Here is a 21,308-nt window from a genome sequence, read left to right on the forward strand (position 1 = left end):
ATTTTTCTGGCCAGAAATGTCTTTTCTAGATGTTAAAGTTCGCCTTCCCATTGAAGTCTATGGGGTTCGCGAACCGTTCGCGAACCGCTCGCGTTTTTGCGCAAGTTCGCGAATATGTTCGCGAACTTTTTTTCCGACGTTCGCTACATCCCTATACAATATAAGGCTGAAGCTAATTAGTAAATAATCATTGGTATTTGGCAGTTCAGAAACCAAAAACATTATAATCAGAATTTATTAACTAGCCCTGTAGCATCAACTTATATGACAATCCTCGTTTTCTGCAAGGATCCCTAAGCTAAGCTTCTCAATAGCTTCTCAAAGCTCACTGAGTATGTGTGTGTGTTACAGACAGTCCTAACAAAAAATAGATGGGAAATGCCTCTGTCAACTTGGATCAATACTAATATAGAGATGCTGAAGTTTTAGGTTGACTCAATAAGTTCAAAATATAAAATATGGTATTTCTAGCCATATAAATTTTAAGGGTTTACTTCTCCGACTATAGCCTTGGATAGTATGATTGTTGAAAAAGTCATCCAAGCCACTCTTCAATGTATTAATAGTATCACAATAGTGTCACAACATCTCCGATGAGGGTGTTTTACAACCTCACTGCCTTCCCCCTGAAGAAAAATCTTTGCTACATCAAAGGAAAGTTTAGTTCCTCAAGTCTAAAAGGGTGGCCTTGTGTTCTTTGTTATTTTCTATGTGAATATAGATCTCCTGCTATCTGTCTATAGTGCCCTCTAATGTACATGTACACAGTAATGATGTCCCCTCACAAGTGTCTTTCTTTCCAGAAAAACAGCCCCAACCTTGAACATCTTTCTTTCTACCATTCCTTCTACCAGTTTATTTGCACATATCTGCATTCAAGCTTACCAATATCCTTCTGAGGCCCAAAAAACTGCACTGTATAATCAATGTGAGGTCTTACCAGGGACATATAAAGAGGCAAAATGTTTTTATCCCTTAAATTAATGTCCTTTTTATGCAAGACAGTAGCCATTAAGCTGTCTATAAAACCCCCTACACTGCACTGACTCATTGCCCAATGTAGGTCTATTTCCTAATAGTTCCTGGATGTGATTCTTGTCAGATTTTCTGTTTCTGACCTTTGCCTGTTTTTGAACTTGCTGTATCACTGCCTGAATTGACCCTTGCCTGTTTGACCACTCTTCTGAATCCTGACTACAGTCTTAGGGGCACATTTACTTAGCTCGAGTGAAGGAATAGAATAAAAAATACTTTGAATTTCAAGGTATTTTTTTGGCTACTTTGACCTTCGACTACGACTTTGACTTCGAATCGAACGATTCAAACTAAAAATCCCTCGACCGTTCGAACATTCGATAGTTGAAGTATTGTCTCTTTAAAAAAAACTTTGACCACCTACTTCGCCACCTAAAACCTACCGAGCACCAATGTTAGCCTATGGGGAAGGTCCCCATAGGCTTTCCTAGCTTTTTTTGACTCCTGATTCTGTACTGCAATTTCTGACTGGTACTGATCTGGCCTGGTAATCCTGACTATGTTCCTGGTTCCTGATTCTGTACTGCCCTGTCTGATTAGTACTGTCCCTGCCGGTTCCACAACTGCACTCTCTGTTCCCCGTCCCTCCTGTATACGTTACAGCAGGTCCGGACTGGGATTCACAATAGGCTGTGGCATTCCAAGTACACAGAGGCCCAAGCAGCCCAATAAATAGTGACTGTCTATGGCAACTTAGCAGCCTCTTTGGCATTTGCCAGAACGCACAGATTGCCAGTCCGGGGTTGCATTATGGTTTCCTTGCCTACCCAGAACTTCACCCTTGGTTCTCTCACTTTAAGACCTAGCGGCAGAAGCGTGAGCCGAGATCAGGACCTTGTGGTTTGTTCTGGGTTTTGAGATACCAAACATGACAATTATGGTTAAATTAATAAATATTATGATCATGGTTAATATATTTTTCATTTTCTCTATTAGGAACAAGCTTTCTTCCACTCTTGTACAATCTTACATTATCTGATTCTCATCTGATTATTGTAAACAGCGACCATTTTAAAAAGCACCTTTGTATGAGAAAATTAATTTTTTAACCTGCTCTCCAGTATTTACACCAAGTGAACTAATGCTGACAGTTATACTAAAGATCAAGCATAACATATTGAAGTCAATAGAGCATGGACAAGTGGAGAATAATGTCTATGGTGAGCTAAGTAAAAAGCAGCAGAAATGTACATAGAATTTTACAAAGTTTTAAATATCATAAATATGGTGATTGTTACACACTTTTATAAGAAACAATAAGGTGAGACAGGCACTTTAATGTTTCACAATGGCTATTTGCCTATTGTCTCTGGGATTAACTCCAACATTTTGGGGTGATCATATTTTAGAATTACACAATTTTCTTGTTTTTGGATTTTTTGGATAGGGGATCTTTAAATATTTAAACATTAAATAAACCCAGTAGGATTGGTTCGCCATATGGAATTTTGCAGATTAGTTACCATCATGTACAAGGTATTGTTTTATTATTACAAAGCAAAGGGAGCAATATTATTATGTACATGTATTTGGCTAAAATAAACTCTATGGGAGATGTACTTTCCCATAATTCAGACATTTCTGAATAATAGTTTTCCAAATAGGGGATCCCATATTAACAAGTTATTCCAAGTCAGCGAAAAAGAGGTGCTTTATGAAACATTGTGATACAATGACTGTCTCATAGATGTCTAAGCTTAAGACTGGATATTTTTTTGGATGACGCTATAGAAACTATAAGAGAGGTGTCTGGTAATGGAGTGGATCTTTAGCAAGATAAACCCCATGACTATAATTCCCTTTGTAATATCAGCCAGGCTTACATTAATACTTATGCACAATCTCATTCTTATGAGTTGTATAATTGCAATATGTCTGAAATTGGGGATGTTTTTGGTTAATGTTCCCAGAAACCACCAGCTTTTGCGAAGTACTAGCAGATATTTTTTAACAACTTCCTGTTCTAAAACACTTTCCAAGCTTTCAATAATTTCAGTACTGTAATAAAATTCCATAAAATCATATCTCTGGAAGATATTCTATACTAAATTAATCTTAATCAACTAAATGTCAACTAGGACAATGTTTTTGGCTGCCATTCTTCATTCTCTGTTCAAATTGAGAATATCAATTACCAATAATCATCCAAAGGATTTTACTTCCACTAAACTGGGATTTGTAATATTTCCTCTGGGATCCAGATTTAGTCTTGCAGTCGTCTTCAAAAGGCAAGAATTATTTTACAATTCACCAAGAAGCTTATTTTTATTGTAACTGACATTGCAGCAATACAGGTATATGGAAGGGGTCATAGAGACCCACTTACCAACAGCAAGGGCCCCACTTTTGGGTCCCAACCCTTAGGTTAAGTATATTAGAAGGTACTGATGAGGTCAGAGGCTATTTAAAATTCAGCAATGGATTGGTTTTCTTATTATAATACTATAATAAAATACACAAATATTCAAGAGTAAGTAATGTCTTTCAATTTCTGTGCTAAAATAAAATATATAAATAAAATACAAAGTGTTTTTTGTTATGAAAAAAATTCTGCAGAAGCATTTGAGCTTTTGAGTCCTATACTTGTTTGAAGTGGTTTAACTGTGAAATTCTGACCTTGACATCCACAGTCCTGCCTCACTAAACAAGCATGACTATGCCAGCCAGGGAATGGAATCTTTGAAGTGAGATGCTATAAATGACTAGTGATGTCAGAGCAAGTGAATAATGAGGTTGTTTTGTAGAAGAATTTATACAAACAGAGTTTGCTACTGTCAACTATGCTGGAGAAAGATGATTATAACATTGTCATAATACAACTGGAACATCACTTGTACTTCCAGCAGTAACCCCAGCTAAAATAACATTCAATAATATAGAAATCTGTTAATTCTGCATTTGTACAAATGTTTGCTTAACTATACTTCCTAGCATCCGCTGACAACCATCAGCTACAATTTGTGGTTCATTTAAAGCCTAATCTCTATGAGAAATGTAATGTAATTCAAGTGCCTGTCTAGGAGCAACATACAAAGTGAACCCTTTAAAAGCTTCCAATCCAGTGCTACCTTATTCAGGACAGTGGACACAACAGACACAAGAAAAGTACAGAAAAGTGTATACTGATTTAAGTACTTAAACTGATTTAAGTGTTTAAGAACAGCATCTGAATAGATGCAAATTTGTGTTCAATTCCTTTGTGTTCTAATTTGGTCAATCAAAATGAGTTGTTCTACAGAAGTGAATAACAGAATGCTGGATATTTACAGGCTATCCTACTTCATCCTGCCTCAATAAACATGAACATATATTATTCATTCAGGCTCCTCTCAAAGCCTCTCTACTCCCCCCTCCAGGGACACAAATTCACCAGCTTATGGCAGCACCACACCTCCCTCCAGCACAAGGAGGTGTCCACAGAGCCTCATACCCTCCTACAAAACAAGGAGGTACACAGGGAGCACTGAGGTGTAATCCCACACTACTTTTATTTGCTGCTTAACTGCAGCCTAATCAAACTTCCTATAGTTGATCAGCTGCAAAACACTCAATGAAGTATGGAATGGAGGACCCACCATGCTCTTCTTCATTCACTCCAGGGACCCATTTATCTGGCTTTATTTTTTTCTAAAACTTTAAAGGAGAAGGAAAGGCTAAAATTAAGTAAGCTTTATAAGAAAGGCCTATATAAATACACCAGTAAACCCTCAAAGTAATGCTGCTCTGAGTCCTCTGTCAAAAGAAACACAGCACTTCTTTCCATCTATTGTGTAATCATGGACTTCTGTATCAGACTTCCTGTTTTCAGTTGAAACCTCCAGGGCAGGGCTTGAGCATGCTCAGTTTGCTTCTCTTCCCCTCCCTGCTGTAATCTGAGCCCAGAGCTATGAGTGAGCAGGGCGAGACTCAGGCAGGAAGTGATGTCAAGCCAAGCTAATATGGCAGCTGCTATCCTAAACAAACAGAGAGAGCTTCTAGAGCTGTTTACTCAGGTATGGTAGAGCATTCTGCAGAATAAATATAGTCTTATAGCTTGCACTATTGTGGCTAATCTATTGACAATAAACTGCTTCGGTAGCTTTCCTTCTCCTTTAAGTTCATATAGTTGCATCCTGGGAAATTGGACAAATATTGTACTAGATTATTTTATGACATGATGGGTTGGTTTAAAAAGGTTTAGAAAAAAACCCATCTATTGTCATCTATTGCTTGTTGGGCCCCGCAGATCAGTACACATCTGCAACTTCCCCATTATGCAGCAAGAATCCTTGCTGTAGTGTGTTTTAATTTATTTAAAAAAAATGAAAACTGATTATATTTAATTTTTGTAGATTTAAAGATCAATGTAGACTGCAGATGCACCACAAATGAATGTGATGGATTTAAATTACATATATATATATTTTTATTTGTATCCTGTAACTTCCCATAGCCTTAATAGAATTAAGCTTGTAAAAGATAAGAAAGGTCAACAAATGCAAAGCAAGCAAGACTCCATTACCTCTAAAGGATATTTTTATGCAAACTGGAATCACTCAAATGCTGCCAAACACGGTTTAAGCCCTTGATAAAAGCTAAATGGGATTAAAACAGTAATATAATATGATGAGTTTTATCCTTATTCACACCTTCTGCATTTACAGTGGTGTGCATGTATTTGCTGACAATATGTAAAATGATATACACAGATAGGCTCTCCAGCGAAAAGGAATACAAACAGCAATGACTTGCAGCTCTGCCCAAGGGTAGCTGTGCATGAAAGACCCTCAGGGGATAAATATGTCAAATTTATGGCTGAAATAATTTTTGTAATCCGTATGATCTGTGTTATTCCTGTTAACTAGATTCTATTCTCCTTTAGCCATATATGAACTTGTCCCTTTTGGTTTGGTTTATTTTCAGTGTTCACTGCTATGGGATAGGATGCCATTTTATAAATGCAGGATATTGGAAGCTGTGGTCTCAGTTGCTAAAAAGCATCAAATATTGTTTTAACCAAAAAAAATTGTATTTTGTAAATTTCATATGAAAGCAAGGTGCAGTGTTATAATAAACAATGCCATACAGTATAGACAATTGGTTCCCAAACTTTGTGCTATTTTTCTGTAAGAGCACTGCCCAACTCTCTAAGGCCAGTGCCCAAAGCTTAATAACATATGTAAATCCTGACAGCCAGGTCTGTGTTGGAACCTACTCCAGTTATCTAGTACTAAGAGATTATCATCCATTTTGTTTTACAGATATTGCAACAACATATTTTTTTTAACCCCATCTAACAGAAAAGGATTCATTAGATACTGAAACTGGATATCAGCCAGGACCTCTACCAGACCTGTTATAACTATGTTACATATAACTAATAACAGAAAGAAATAATCCACTCTTAATCCAGATAGTGGTTGTCTCAGATTACAGACAATACAACTATTGAGTCGCCATGGTAAAGGGTAATTTTTTTTTGTCCCCTAGATATTAATCTACATCTTTATTTGTTAGTAATCATAGTAATGCTTTATCCCATTCTGTCATATAGATATTAGCATATACCTGTTATATATAGATATACAGATTTACACTACATAAGGGATGTAGGTGGCATCCTAGTTGGCAAGAACATCATCTCAAGCTGAGCCAGGGCCTTCATTTAGGGCCATTGCTCTATACTCAGATGCAAAACAATCCATTTTGCTCATATGCCAAAATAATAATAACAACATCAGTCTCCAGCACACATTAAACCAGCACATTAGCTAAACATATGTTGGACACAAATCCCAGTATACATATGACATGGCTGTAGAAAGAAAAGCACAAGCATGCAAACAGCACAGAATCTTGGGAATACCTTATTGACGGCAGAACTCGTGCTATTTGTACTGATGTCAGAGCAGTGCCATATTAATAAATGACTCCACGTTGTGTTTGTGACATGAAGCTGAATTTCAGGCCCAAGGGCTACTTAAATTTATTAGTGTTGCTTGAATGTCAATACAGGGCATATGTGCACATGTTATGGAAGTGATTACGAATGTGGGACGGGGCTGGGATCTCTAGACACCCTTATATATATGCCATATTGTGTAGCCTCTGACATCCTCTATTATCCTGTTAAAGGCACTTGAAGTGGTCAACGCAGTTCTTCAACTCTCAGCCAGGCCTGAATATTCCGGTAATACGATTTTCCAAAATAAATATTTCAATTCTGAATTCTCATTATAATTAGGATATCATGAGGCACAGTTTTCCAAACCCTGCTAGGAGTCATACATAAATAAAGAGATCTCATACACGAGACGGGCAAAACTCAGCAGGTTCATCTAACTGAGGGTTTATTGTGTCAATGACTCTTTATCTTCTCACCTGGCTGGTGGGACTCCCTAGGAGAGCAGCGAGTCAAGTTCCACTGTTTGTAATATTAATTTTTAATTTTAACTACTGTCTGACCACACTTTGTTCTCTAGCGGGAAGCCCTGGGGGCCAAGAATTTCAATCGCATCAGTGTGTACTTAAATTTTAAATAGAGATTAAAACTGACTCTTTTTGACCTTGTCTCAAAGCACTCATCTTATACAGAGGATTGTTTCTGGCTCACTGCAGAGGCGTCAGCTTCCACTAAAGCTTTTTGTGTATCTAAAGTCAGGGGATGCAGGAAAGTTTGTAGTAGCAAATTGCTGTGTGTCTGTGTGTACAAAGAAGATGAGTGAAATACTCCTACACAAACATCAGCGGCTGTCAAATGTTTTTAGAGCAATATTGTCATAGTGTGGCTTGTGTCATTCTTGCCACTAGGCTTAAAATTGTGTTTGTGTGTTGTTTTTTAGGTGGTCGTATTGTGTTATTTTTTAGGAGCCATATCACTGAGCTAAAGTGCTTCCAAGGAAACACGCTGACACTTTATATAAATGCTCTCTGATAACATTGGTTTATAGGAATCATAGCTAGAAAGATGACTTTAGCAGGGTAACCAGGCCACTTGAAAATTCAGGGACATGTCTAGAAAATCCAGCTAGAAGGGCTGCAGTGATTACAGTTTAATTTACATGCAATCAGTGTAGCACTGCAACATCTGCAGGATCTGTCCCTGACTCCTGAAACAATGTTGCAAACAGCTGATAACATGTCATTAAAATACAAATACGTGGCTACAAGTACATCTACTGTACACATAACCATAAAATCATTGAAAATGTTTAATTAATTCATATTAGAAAGCTACTTAGAGCTTCTTTCATTTGCAAAAAAAATGAGTTTTTGGGTGAATGACCCGTTAGTAAAAAAGACAGACTACCTTAGAATACTACCGCCTGTATGACACTAACAGCTTTTATAAAGGGGTTGTTCACCTTTGAGTTAACTTTTAGTATGATTAACTTTTAGTATGATGTAGAGAGTGATATTCTGAGACAGTTTGCAGTCGGTTTTCATTTTTAATTATTGTGGTTTTTGAGTTATTTAGCTTTATTCAGCAGCTCTCCAGTTTGCAAGTTCAGCAGTCTGGTTGCTAGGGTCCAAATTACCCTAGCAACCATGCATTGATTTGAATAAGAGACTGGAATATGAATAGGAGAGGCCTGAATAGAAAGATGAGTAATAAAACACAGCAATACATTTGTAGCCTTACAGAGCATTTGTTCTTTAGATGGGGTCAGTAACCCCCATTTGAAAGCTGGAAAGAGTTAGCGGAAGAAGGCAAATAATCCAAAAACTATAAAAACTAAATAATAAAGACCAATTGAAATGTTGCTCAGAATTGGCCATTCTATAACATACTAAAAGTTAACTTAAAGGTGAACCACCCCTTTAACACCGGTGTTGTGCAAAGTACATTGGCTATATTGGCCAAAGAACAATACTTTAAATTAATAATTATGAAACAGATTTGTGATCACAAAATAAATGATCTTCTATGAAAAATGTTAAGGCCCAATCCTAGTATCATTCTAGTCCAGGCCCGGACTGGCAATCTGTGGGTTCTGGCAAATGCCAGAGGGGCTGCTGTATGGTTCCATAGAAAGTTACCATAGAGTGGGCTGGTTGGGGGCTGTTTGGGCTGGTAGGAGGCTGTTTGGGCCTCTGTGTACATGGAATGGCAGGGCCTATTTTGACTCCCAGTCCAGGCCTGTTCTAGTCCATGGACAAAATGCAGCCTGCAGTACCATATCCCACTGTATGTTTTCAGACACTCCTCCATTTGTATTGCATTAGAGAATGAAATTGTTGCGGAGTTCCATTATACTGAGGAATAATGTGACTTCTGTGTGACTCTGCACCTATCCTGCTCTCAGTCAGGCCTGGATTTGTGGAGAAGCCACCAAGGTCCGGGCCTAGGGTGGCATGATTTTAGGGGGCGGAATGCTGCCCAACCACACGCACATTGGTTTAAAAACACTGGGGAGGCGCAGGAGATAAAATAGTTTTTAAAATTTCCTGTACACCAATCCCCATTGCTCTGGTCCCGATCATGAAAATTTGATTAAATTAAAGGGAGGGGACAGGCCGGTGAATGACAGCGGGCCTAGGGGCGCCTGTTATGTAGATCCGGCCCTGCTCTCAGTTTCTCCTTATCTACTTTTTGGGGATATGCATTTCTGACATTATTTGCATTTGCTTCCCATGGAAAAGCTTCAATTCTATAGAGACATTATAGCACCAAGACTGGCCCCTGATTAAAAGGAGCTGGCTGACAGGTTTCCCCATTGCACCCCCATGTTATCATCTGCGCTGCTGTGCAAACACCACCTGCATCTGACTGCATCCAGAGTGGAGCTACAGTTAGAAACATATCACTGGAAATATTATTTACACTCTTTTGTAACACAATTGTTAGGCAAAGGTTCAAAGAACAAAGTTACCATGTGCATCAGCTGTACCTTTAACCGTCACATAAACATAGTCTGAAATAAACGAATAAGCATCCAGTGTCATTAAGTAATATACATATTTTATTCACTCTGCTCATAAATGCGGGCTAAGGTTTATCTGGGGCAGAAAACTACAGAGACTGTTTTTCACTGTTGCTCCAAATAAAGGCAAACGCTCATCATGTAGCTCATTGTTGATATTATCCATGAATCTCTTGCTGCCCTCAACTTTAAAGCAAAGTAAGCCTTTTTTAAAGACATGAGATGATGTACCAGCATGGTAGATCCATTCATTAAAAGGCCCATTTCTTTACAGCTCACACAGTAATGGACTCTACATTTCTGAAGATGTCGAGTGCTTGTCTGCAATCATACGTTTTTATGAATTGATGCCCAAATAGCACTGTGCGCCAGTGAATATGTCTTGCCTTAGATTTAGTTATCTTTTGGTATGTTCAATGACCAATTCTAAGCAACTTTTCAATTGGTCTTCATTTTTATTTTATAGCTTTGCATTTGTCTTCTTCTTCTGCTTTCCAGTTTTCAAATGGGGGTCACTGACCCCATAAAAAAAACAAATACTCTGTAAGGCTACATATGTATTATTATTGCTACTTTTTATTACTCAGCTTTCTAAAAAAAAAAAAAAAACGTTTTTGCCCCAGGGACCAGTGTAAAGTGTGAACTTTTTGCGTCAAATTTGGGTGCGTCCGTGTCAAATTCAGTGTGCCTGCATCAAAGGTGGGCTCGGTGGCCCGGCAGTTGGGGACCCCTGATTTAGACCATTCCCTATTCATATTCCAGTCTGTCATTTAAATCAGTGCATTGTAGCTAGGGTCATTTGGACCCTAGCAACCAGACTGCAAACATTTCAAACTGGAAAGCTCCTGATTAAAAGCTAAATAACTAAAAACACACAAATAATAAAAAAATGAAAGGCAATTGCAAATTGTCTCACAATATCACTCTCTACATCAAACGAAAACCTTGTTTAAAGGGGAACAACACCTTTTAAGCATTTGTCCTGTAGCCTGCGTAACATTAACGATGAAAACTGCAGTGCAATATCTTACTTCTAAATTAGTTTTTCTATTTTATGATGAAATCTGGGCACAAAACGAAAGCTCCTAATATGGGGTGCAGTCCTGACACTAACTGCCCCACCCTAAACTGTAACCTATGCAGTCACATGACTGTTGTACAACTGCCATTCTGATTCATGTTTATTAAGGAAAGAATTCTTCCAAGCATCAAAACTTCAAAGGGGATATCATGCAGAGATTTTTTTTTTACGTTTGCTGTTAAAATTGTCCTACTGTAATAAAAACCAATATTTAAATTCCAAATGAAAAAAATGTCATGTGATCAAATGTAATAACGTGTCATTATTTTCATAAGAGATTACTAACAAGTATATGGAGAACTGCTGCAATTCTAAGAGCAACATGAAAGCTAATCAGTGATGTAGTTGCAGGAGTTGGCCACTAGATGGCGCTGCAGAACAGCAGATGACTCACCTGACCCGTGCTGCTGCCGCAGGATGGCTGCTTTTCCAGGAGCGGGGGAAGCCGAGGAGGAGGCTGCGGTGGAGGGAGATGGGGCCAAATGATCTCCCCGGGGCGCGGGGCGTTTGTTGCCGGGTTCTGGGGTGGCTCTGCTGCTGGGGTTGTTCCTACGGGGCCCGCTGCTCTGAATGTGCGATACTGCCTCGGCGGCCTGTATATCTGGCGGTGAGAAGCGAGAAATGACCCGGAGCATGGCCTGAGCTTTGTGTTCCTGAGTCTCGTCGTCCCCAAAATCCGACACCCGGCACTCGTACACCCCCTCGTCCTGCTTCTTCACATTGGACAGCCTCAGTCGGTGGGAGATGTCGTTGCCTTGAACTCGAACAGTCTGAAATGAGAAAGAGAATGAGATAAACCCCTTCTACCCTCAATCCTCTTGGTGCCCTTCTTGTCTCAACTGTCAGATAGCTTCTCTCTCTTTCTGTGGTTCTGTCTGGGAAACAGAGACAAAAACACCTGCACACTCCATTGCCATGATAGGGTGGATACAAGCCCCAAACATGGGCCGTTTTGGTTATGCAGCAAAAAGTTGTGAGTTTTCTCCAAAAATTATAATGAAAAGTTCAAATCATATTAGGACATACAGATGATCGCCTAACGCGTTTCGTACCTACTGGGGCACATACTCATAGGCTCATTTTGTTGACCCCATGTCTGAAGACTGGCAGGTTTCCCTTTGCACAATGCTCCCTTCTGTTAAAGGAGACATTGTACCAGTGCATTATACCCATTTAGATATAGAAAAATTGTGCTTAAAAAAGTAGGGTTTCAGGATGATTTATTGAATATTTCTGCAAAAACCCTAATAATCCCTCCCTTCACTTCCACTTCCCCCTCCCTGAATTCCCAGGATGTGCAGGGGAGCTAGCGGCTCTCAGTTTACTGCACTGTAGGACAGGAACCAATCAGCAGCTAGCAGGACCTGATAGGGAACTGAAGCCTGTCTGTGCTTGTGACTGCAGGGATGTGATTGGCTGTCCTATTGTGCTTCTGGCAGGGACTGTTAGGACACACCCACCCCTCATCTGAAACACAGACAGGGACAAGAGAACATCTATAGGGAGCTCCAATAAAGGGGCTATTTGTAATAGTTGTAATTGTAATTTTTAGCACCATGTAAAAGCAACACCATACTTACAAAATTAGAGTTTTTTTTTTCATTTATCCTATATGTCTCCTTTAACAGAAGGTCAGCTCAATCCACAAATATATAAAATTGAAACAGGCAGTGTTTTAGTCTGCAATTGGTGCTTAATAACATGTTTTTTGAGCTAGTTCCTTTTTCAAGTGATACCAAAAACCATTTAGATACGCATTAAATAGCCCGAACACTACAGGTCTCCTCCACTTCATTACACCATGTGATACATTTCAATGGCAGCATATATTCAACTTCCAAGTCCGCTCAATCCCTCTAAATGCGAGGATCTGAGTTTAAAATTATTATTCTTTTCGTTCTTTTTTTTTTTTTATTATAATCTGCCCCCATCCCTAACTTGCTCTGAGATCTGACGGACAGCCAGTGAAATGATTATTAGATTATGAGCATGACCTTTGGGCTAAAATTCAAGCTGTCTGATTTTATGTTTGACTGAACATGCAAGGAGCTTTCATAATTTAGAAACTACAGTGATGATTGGTATGTTGATTATAGGGATGATTGGTCTGTGGGCCCTAATAAAAATAATAATGGAATTAACACTGCAATTGGCATTATTTATTCCTTTATGTCCCCCACTGAAATAATTAAACAGGTCATCTCCTTCCAAGGCGTGATCGTTATGGCTGAGTATTTGCAGCAGATCGAATAAGCAGTAACCCTTCTTAAGCAATAAATACAGGGCAAGGAATTCAGCTGACTAGTTCCTATCAGCTTTAACCACCAACTCGATCATTCCTTGTCTACAGCAATCTAATCCTTGCAATGGATTGTACCAGGGTCCTGGGATACTGGAGATTTAGAATTTCCCCTAAAAATCATGTGTATCAGGGGGAAATTATTATACTATTTAGCAAATATTATCCAGTATTTTCCTTCTTTTGGTATCCCTGGGCACAGCTTTATACAACATGGCTATCTCACATCCACTAGGCATAGCTGAACCTTCATTGATGCACTAATTACTATAACTCTCATTCAGGGATTCTCTTATATGTGCAGTGGTTCCACTCCACCAAAGCAACAGCTGTAACACAATAACTGGAGTTGTGCCAATCCTTGGTGGTGTGCATAAGGCAACAATAAGGGGGTTACAGTGGGTAAAGTTGTAGGTGGGTACTTTATTTAGTATGGAACAAGGGTTCCAGATGACAAATCTGAACAAAAGATTTTTTGGGTTTATCCCCCCTATGCAGTCAGACATTTGAATGCCCCCCCATAGCTAATAACAAATATCAGAATAAATACTAGTACAGGTATGGGACCTGTTATCCAGAATGCTCGGGACCTGGGGTTTTCCGTAATTTGGGTCTTCATGTCTTAAATCTACTAGAAAATCATTTAAGCATTAACTAAACCAATAGGCTGGTTCTGCTTCCAATAAGGATTAATTATATCTTAGTTGGGATCAAGTACAAGCTACTGTTTTATTATTACAGAGAAAAAGGAAATCATTTTTACAAATTTGGATTATTTGGATAAAATGGAGTCTATGGGAGACAGCCATTACGTAATTCGGAGCTTTCTGGATATCGGATATTTCTGGATAAGGGATCCTATACCTGTAAAATCAAATCTAATCTGCTGTTATTCATTCCATGGTTGCTCAAGATATGTTTTAAACATGCTCAAATTTAAACCTTATTGGCCTTTAAGCTGAACCCCATACATCTGAATTTGGGGGGGGTAGCCACACAAGTCTGGAACCCACTTTCTCGTGAGGCAAAACGGGGTTTGATGGTGACACCTATGCTTTTGAACTGGTGACTAGCAGTGCTGATAATGAGAGACATGGACTTAGCTCTAGTATGTATGTCCATTGCCTTCTGAGACAGGGTTAGTCGATCTCTTTTATCACCAACAAACAAACTTAGACCCAGCAAACTACCCTGAAATTTGCACCAATACTAGCCTGATTACAATTGTTGGCTGTTGTGTAAGTGGCCACACACTAGCAGCATGTGTGTGATTTGCAGGTCATCTCCAATAATGTCCCTGGTTTTTAACTTTATAAGCCCCTACAATATACACATCCGGTCAATGTTCATTTTGCCTGCCCACCAAACACTCTAACAAACCATAGATTTCGCTATACCACGTCTATTTCTCATCTATCTGAATATCAAAGGATGAGACACTTGAACGATCAGGAGATTTGGACAACGTGCAAAGATCACAAAGCTCGTGCCCTGTCTCCACTTCTTATTAATGAGAACCTGTACTGTGCTTACGTTTGCCTCACTTTCAGTGCTATAAATCTCTGGCAGCCCTGTATGGATCTCTCATTTCACACATGAGGGAAATCCACCGATAGAATTATGTTCAAACGTCATGTTTTATCATCCCATCCTCCAGGTCTTCCTCCCTGCTGCTGCCAGCAGAGCCTTACATTGCACCAGTATATGTGGGAATGTGCCTGTATGTTCCAAAGAGACAGTTATCTCCCAGTTATTCTTCATCACTCTCACTAAATAGAATAGGAGACATATATCATCTGCCAAACCCCCACCACTGGCTTCTGTGTCTGGGAAAAACAAATGATATATTTGTAAAGGTGAGGATTGACACTTTTTAAGCTGGAGTGCATTTATCTAGACATCTTAAGAAGGAATCTATATTTATTATGCATTCATCTGCAAGTCAAAATCATTGTCTCATATACCAAAGATTATAAATCTATAAAAAAAATCAAAAGTGCACTCATTCTCTTGTAAAGTGATCACTCGGTCATTGTGCCTCTGTATTATATCTGTTTTCTAGCAAGTATATCATTTATTACATGCCCATACTCTTCTACTATGTTTAAGGCCAGTTATCATTGTATATACATCTTCTTTTGTATATCTGCACCCTGGAATTTCACCTAATATACATTCTATACATTGGCTGTTGCTGTGACATTTTAATACATTCTAAATTTAAGAAAAGGAATGTCATTTAACAAGGCAAATGAACCTGTGGCAGGCAAAGGCTTTATTTTTAATTCAAACATTATTTTCCAGAACTAACACAATGTCAATAACATGTGATGTATAATTGTGTGAGCCTTCCTATTAAGTATTGAAGGCCTTCTGTTCTAATGCGGTTCTTGGACTGCACTAGTCTGGCTATCCAGGGATGATGGGAGTCGTAGTTAAAAAGTAACAAGTGGAGGCTATGATGGGATGGGCACCAATTGTAGATGACAATGTCAATGGCTGGTCACGTTTCAGGATTTAAGTTAAAAAGTTTATAAGAGAAAGAAATAAAGAAATATTTGGGATTTGTTCAACAGTCATGATCTAGTATTATTGGGGGTGACAGTATTAACACACACATGCAATTCCCTCATTTAGGCCCCCCAAACAAGACCATTTTTATTAGACAGAAGTACTTACACTGATTTTAGTGGCATCCTTGCTTGCTGTGACCTGTAAAGCAAAACACAAGATCTGTCACATTTTGAAGCTGTCAATAGACACATAACTGCCAATGTTTGTTGGGATATTGTATTTTGATTTCCTGTTCAGTGGATCAGGGGGCTGTGTGATTGTATGATTATCAGGCTTATTGTAGAAATGGTGGGGTTTGGACTATAATAGGGAGCTAACTACTAATAATTCATTATTATAATCGCAACATCACAAAGAAAATGATGCAGGATCTCAAAATGCTAGAAAATCAGGGCTGGTGCAACTAGAGCTTTCCTACATTCTGTGCCTGTGCTGTATGTTTTATGGTCTTTCCTCCCACACAATGTAATTTGTTTTCTCCTCTCTTTACATTCTGGCATAATCTTCGGTTCCCCACTACAAGAGTACATCATTAATAATATCAACTAGTGCTGTATTCTCTGTGCCAAGGGTAGCAAATCGTGTAAAAATGAAGGTTGGAGCCACTAAAAGGAATTTATCAATAAGAAAGAAACGGAAAGAGAGAAAAGGGGAGGGGGAGGAGATGGAGATAGGGGGGCAGTGAGCTAAGAGAGTTAAGGAAAGGCATACAAAAGGATAGGGAAGGGAGCAGGAGAAAATGAATTATACTGCATGTGCCTGAGAGAGAAGTGTAGAATGAGAAAAATAGGTAAACAAGAGGAATATATTTTAGAGAGAGAGAGGGGTGAAAGGGAGAGGAAAAAGAGACAAGGGAAGAAAAAATAGAGAAAATTAGAGAATTGGGATTAACATATCTCTAAAACAGATGAGTTGGGGAACAAAGTAAATTACAGATAGAGTTAATCTGTGCTTAGTTTTTATGAAATGCGATCGATGGAAGTGCATAAAAGAAATGGAATAGAAAGACAAAGGGTGAGAGAATGAGGGGTTTTAGGGAGACAAGGGTGTGAAAAAGACTTGTTTGGAAGACGGTAATTGGAAGAAAGGGCTAGTGTGTGAGGAGAAGACCAATATATGTGAGAGTAAGATAGTGTGTAATGAGAAGTGTGTGTATTAAAGAGGGAGATTGAGAGAGAACAGAACAAAGCGCAGGAGAGAGATGAGCAGAGTTTGTACATGCGAGTAAAGCTTTATTACAAATTAAATGCCTTGAGTATACCTGAAGTTGAATGGTGCTCTAATAAACAGAGGTCATACACAATTAGAATTTATATGCCAGTTTGCTTAAATAGATGATATTATTTAATTTGTGTCCTGAATTATACTAACAGGGACTATTGACATATCAAAGCATAACCTCCCTTTTACAAAGAGGCAATTCACTACCATAATCCCTAATATGCTGCTGGCAGCCAGAGATATGGAGATAATAGGGCAGAGAATATTGAGCAAGAATTGTGTAGACTACCAGCCAATATATTTCTTCTAAATTACAGCACTGCAGGGGTTAAAGCATGCAGTGAGTTTTCTTTTTTTGTGTACGGGTTGTCCTTTGACAACTGATTTTTTTCATTTTAGTGTGTTGTGGGATCTAGTCTATATTGCTGTTCATCTGGATTTGATTTGTTGTAATGGCTTGAGTTGGTGGTGGGGAGGAGAATATATGAGGAGGTGGGTGCACTGGTGGGGGTTAGTGGGGGATCCATCAGGTTTTTGTTTTTGCTGCACACAGTACATGCCAAGTGAGTGGAAAAGAGACATTACCTTATTTCTGTTCCCAGGGGCACTGATGGCTAATTCTTGGGCCATTTCCCTGGTTGCCTCCTTAAGGTACCACCACTGGATTTCCAATGAGAAAGATGTTGATCCGCTGGCCCGAAAAGCACAAGGCATCTCAATATCCTCACCCTCCCTTATAGTCACATCTTTGGGGACTTCAGTGAATGTGGCTGAGAGCAAAGATAGAATTACAGGGGGTGGTTAACAGGAGAGATTAATAGACAAGATCAGACTGCTCCAGTGTAATCTGATCTGGTTGCACTCATGGGCATTGGATCAGTTTGTTAAATAAGACTCCAGTGGTTTAGAAAGTGAAGCAATAAAGGCTATTTCATCGTCACTGTCTCCTTTTGTCCATAGAAAGCAGTTTATACCTGGGCTAACCTATGATGGCAGTGTTACATAGCAGACTAAGGTAATCATAAGGATATTAATACATTTTAACAACATACACAGAACAGTGTTACTTCTCTGACTATAGGGCAATGTACCTGCATATACACTGTATAGCTATACACTCCATGCAATATTACAAGTCATACAGACCAAAAAAAAACAACCTCTTTCCTATTGTGAATACATCATGCGTATACAGCATTTAAAACCCATTCTGCAGATGTTGCATTGTTGCCAGTTGGATTATTGCCCCAAACTCTTGTTTGAAATGCAAATGATCCCTATCCTGCACCTGCACGCTAACCTTGACCACCAAATGAGGAAAGGATGAGTTCTCAGACCCAACACGCTGTTAAGCAGCAATTCCCAGGGGGCCCTTAGCTCAGTCTGTTGACTTAAACATATTTGCTATTGAGACAATTTCCCATCCCGCATCTTTCAAAAGACAACATTAAAACAAAAGGTTACTCACCATTGACACTAAATAACAGGGGTGTGTTCAGCATCAGGTAACACAGGACACTAAACAATCCTTGCTTTTCCATCTCATACATGTTAATATGATCAGGACGAAGGGAAAAATAGAAATATTAAAAAGGTACTAGGTCACAGGCACAAAACTAAGAAATTTCCAATTCCATGACTATTCCGCAGATGATACAGAAGTTTAGTGGAAAAAAGAAAAAAAAAAAGTCCAATGTCAAAGATATAATCTCCCCTTAAAATATAGAGCCCACTCCAAATGACCCACTTTGGAAAGCACTTATAACATCCACATAGAGGCTGGCTAGCTCCTGGATCGGCTGTTATTTGAACCAGTGGTCTCCAGACAAGATAGCGACAGTATTCAACTTCCTCTCGTAGGGTAGGATTTCTTGCTATCCAGAAGCAAGGAGACCAAGGTGTTCCTTCCAAGCCCCATCCCAAGAATAAGCTGGTGGTACAGAAGACTTACTGAGTCAACGAGGAGTCTTCCTGTCACTCCAGATCACTGAAGCAATCGATTGTTGCTGTTTGTGACCTGGATTTTTCTTCTTACATTGGATATGAGTTTAACCAGGAGGTGGTTTGACTCTGCCTTCTAACCCTTCTCCTGTCTGTATTCTCGCTGAGAAGGACCGATCTGAAACTAGACCAAGGACATTTTGTTTTATTCCACAATCCACACAAACGATCCTCCAGCAAGAAAAAATGTCACCAGCCTATGGTCCAACTTAATTATGGACAATTAGCAATGTACATGATTATCTGGTGACCAGTTTCCAAAACACGTAGATACTAAAAGCATTTAGACTATTTTAGTGTCATCTAATAAGAGATGAAGTTTAAAACAACGACTACTTTAGCCAAAAATGCTCATCAATGCAGCAATTCATGTCCTCGCTCTCTCCACTCCACTGAAAGCAGAGGGAGGGGGAGGTAAGAGGATATGTTGGATTAACCCATGCCATGCTGGGAAGGGAGATGCTTCATTGATACTCACTGTTCAGCAGTACCCTCCATCTCCCACCCCAGGGGTTGACAGGCTTAAAAGCAAAGCCTCTGCTGTGGCTTCTTATGCAAAATTGATAGACTGTTGTGTTTACAGGAAGGAGGAAGGCTTAAGGGGTGATAAATCAATGCAGAGGGAGAATGCACTTGTCGCAACAATAGGGGTGTTAAAATGCCTTATTCAAGCCAAGTGAACCCTAATAATTGCGCTGTGAGGGGGGAACAAAGAAAACCATACAGGATGTCTGTCAGCTCATGAACTCAACCCAAATGCATTTTATTCAGGGGTTGCTGCACTTTAGGAAATGAGATGTAATTAAAATAATTATGTATTTTCCATTCCCAGACTTCATCTAGTTAACTGTTTACTGCAGGCTGGCACCAGCGGCTCTCCAAACATAACGCCACAGGACTGTGCATGGTCTTTACAGTTAAATGAGCTTCTTGGAAAGCTCCATTCACTAGAGGGACAGGGCAGTTTATTGGGCAGCAGCCTAATTCCACTGTATATTGTGTAGCCGGTTCCCAATAATCCTGATGCCACTTCTTCCCATGGCAAGGACATCTGCTCTTCTCGGTGGGCTTCTCTCCACTGAGATTTGACACTACTGTACAATGCATCAGCACCATCCTTATTGAACAGCTCCCTTACTGCCTATAATCTGTTATAATAAAAATATCAACTCCAAGCCACAGGCTGCGATTTCCCTGGATAGAAAACAGACTTCAACCTACCTGTAAGATTAACAGAGACAGTGACTAAGTCCATGCCCTGCAACAGCAAGATGTGGAGTTTCTATGAGCGTGCTTCATGTATCCCAATGATTTCATTCACTCAAGTGAATCTCTTGCGCACAAAGTAAATATAAGACAATAATAGTAACAACAATGTGGCAAACTGTGATGTGAAACATGACTGAAAGTCAGGTTAAAAAAATGGTTTGGGATGATGGTGATAATGCCAGCAATCACACAAGGAGACAATACCCCCAAAATATTCCAGCAGCAGCAGCAGCAGACAGCATAGATTGCTCACCTCTCTGTTCTGCCATGCAGTGTGAGCGAAACTACAGGCAGCACAGCACTGGTGTTTGACAGAGAAAATCCAAGAGATGCAGGGGAAGAGAGTAGCAGGGAATACAATTATATCAGGTGTAGATAGCTCACAAGCCTGCTGCTGTGTTCTATAATTCTAGGAGAAGACATTGTCCAGACACTGTTCCCTTTTCTCTTCTGCAAAGTTAGATTAGCAATCAGGACAATAGTCAGTATCTCCCCCCCCCCTACTGATGCAGCCAGATGGAACAGGCTTGCTATTCCTCTGTATGGGTACAACGTTTTAACCTGTTCATTTGTGGATTCAACATTATATTCTCTTGAGCTGTGATGTGTCATGCACTGATATGTACAGGAAAAATAGAGTATTGTCTAATTTCACATCTCAAATGACTGTCCTTTTCTAGATACTATGTTGATTCCTATTGCCCATGCATGCACTGCAGAGCTTCATTATGTGTTATGCAGCTCTGTCTCCCAAAACAGCAGTTCTGCGAGTGGGCACATCCAAGCAGTCTCTCATTGGGAGGGGACCTGCTGCCTTTAAGTTTCCAGTAAGTCTGCCCCCTCCTGAAAGCAGGCAGCACCAGGAGGGACCCACACCGGTGGGGAGGGCAGAGGGAGAGAGACAGAACCGACAGTGGAGAAACAG

General features: G+C 39.5%; 1 protein-coding gene across 3 annotated transcripts in view; it reads right to left on the minus strand.

The window, feature by feature from the left end:
* vstm2b.S (V-set and transmembrane domain containing 2B S homeolog) overlaps positions 1-20,792 on the minus strand; it is a 65,755-nt gene extending 44,963 nt beyond the window's left edge. Inside the window, exons 1-5 of one of the 3 annotated variants that reach the window (XM_041561243.1) lie at positions 20,637-20,792; positions 18,582-19,238; positions 17,699-17,883; positions 15,998-16,030; positions 11,414-11,789 (exon numbers count right to left, since the gene is read on the minus strand). In XM_041561243.1, coding sequence (XP_041417177.1) covers positions 11,414-11,789; positions 15,998-16,030; positions 17,699-17,883; positions 18,582-18,663 — 676 coding nt within the window. In that variant the 5' untranslated portion in view covers positions 18,664-19,238; positions 20,637-20,792. Of the gene's footprint in view, positions 1-11,413; positions 11,790-15,997; positions 16,031-17,698; positions 17,884-18,581; positions 19,239-19,592; positions 19,674-20,335; positions 20,591-20,636 lie in introns of those variants that run through there. The other 2 variants (XM_041561242.1, XM_041561241.1) reach the window with 2 other exon arrangements.
* Positions 20,793-21,308: the final 516 nt, after the last annotated feature.

This window comes from Xenopus laevis, chromosome 4S (genome assembly GCF_017654675.1).
Source record: "Xenopus laevis strain J_2021 chromosome 4S, Xenopus_laevis_v10.1, whole genome shotgun sequence".
Lineage (NCBI taxonomy): Eukaryota > Metazoa > Chordata > Amphibia > Anura > Pipidae > Xenopus > Xenopus laevis.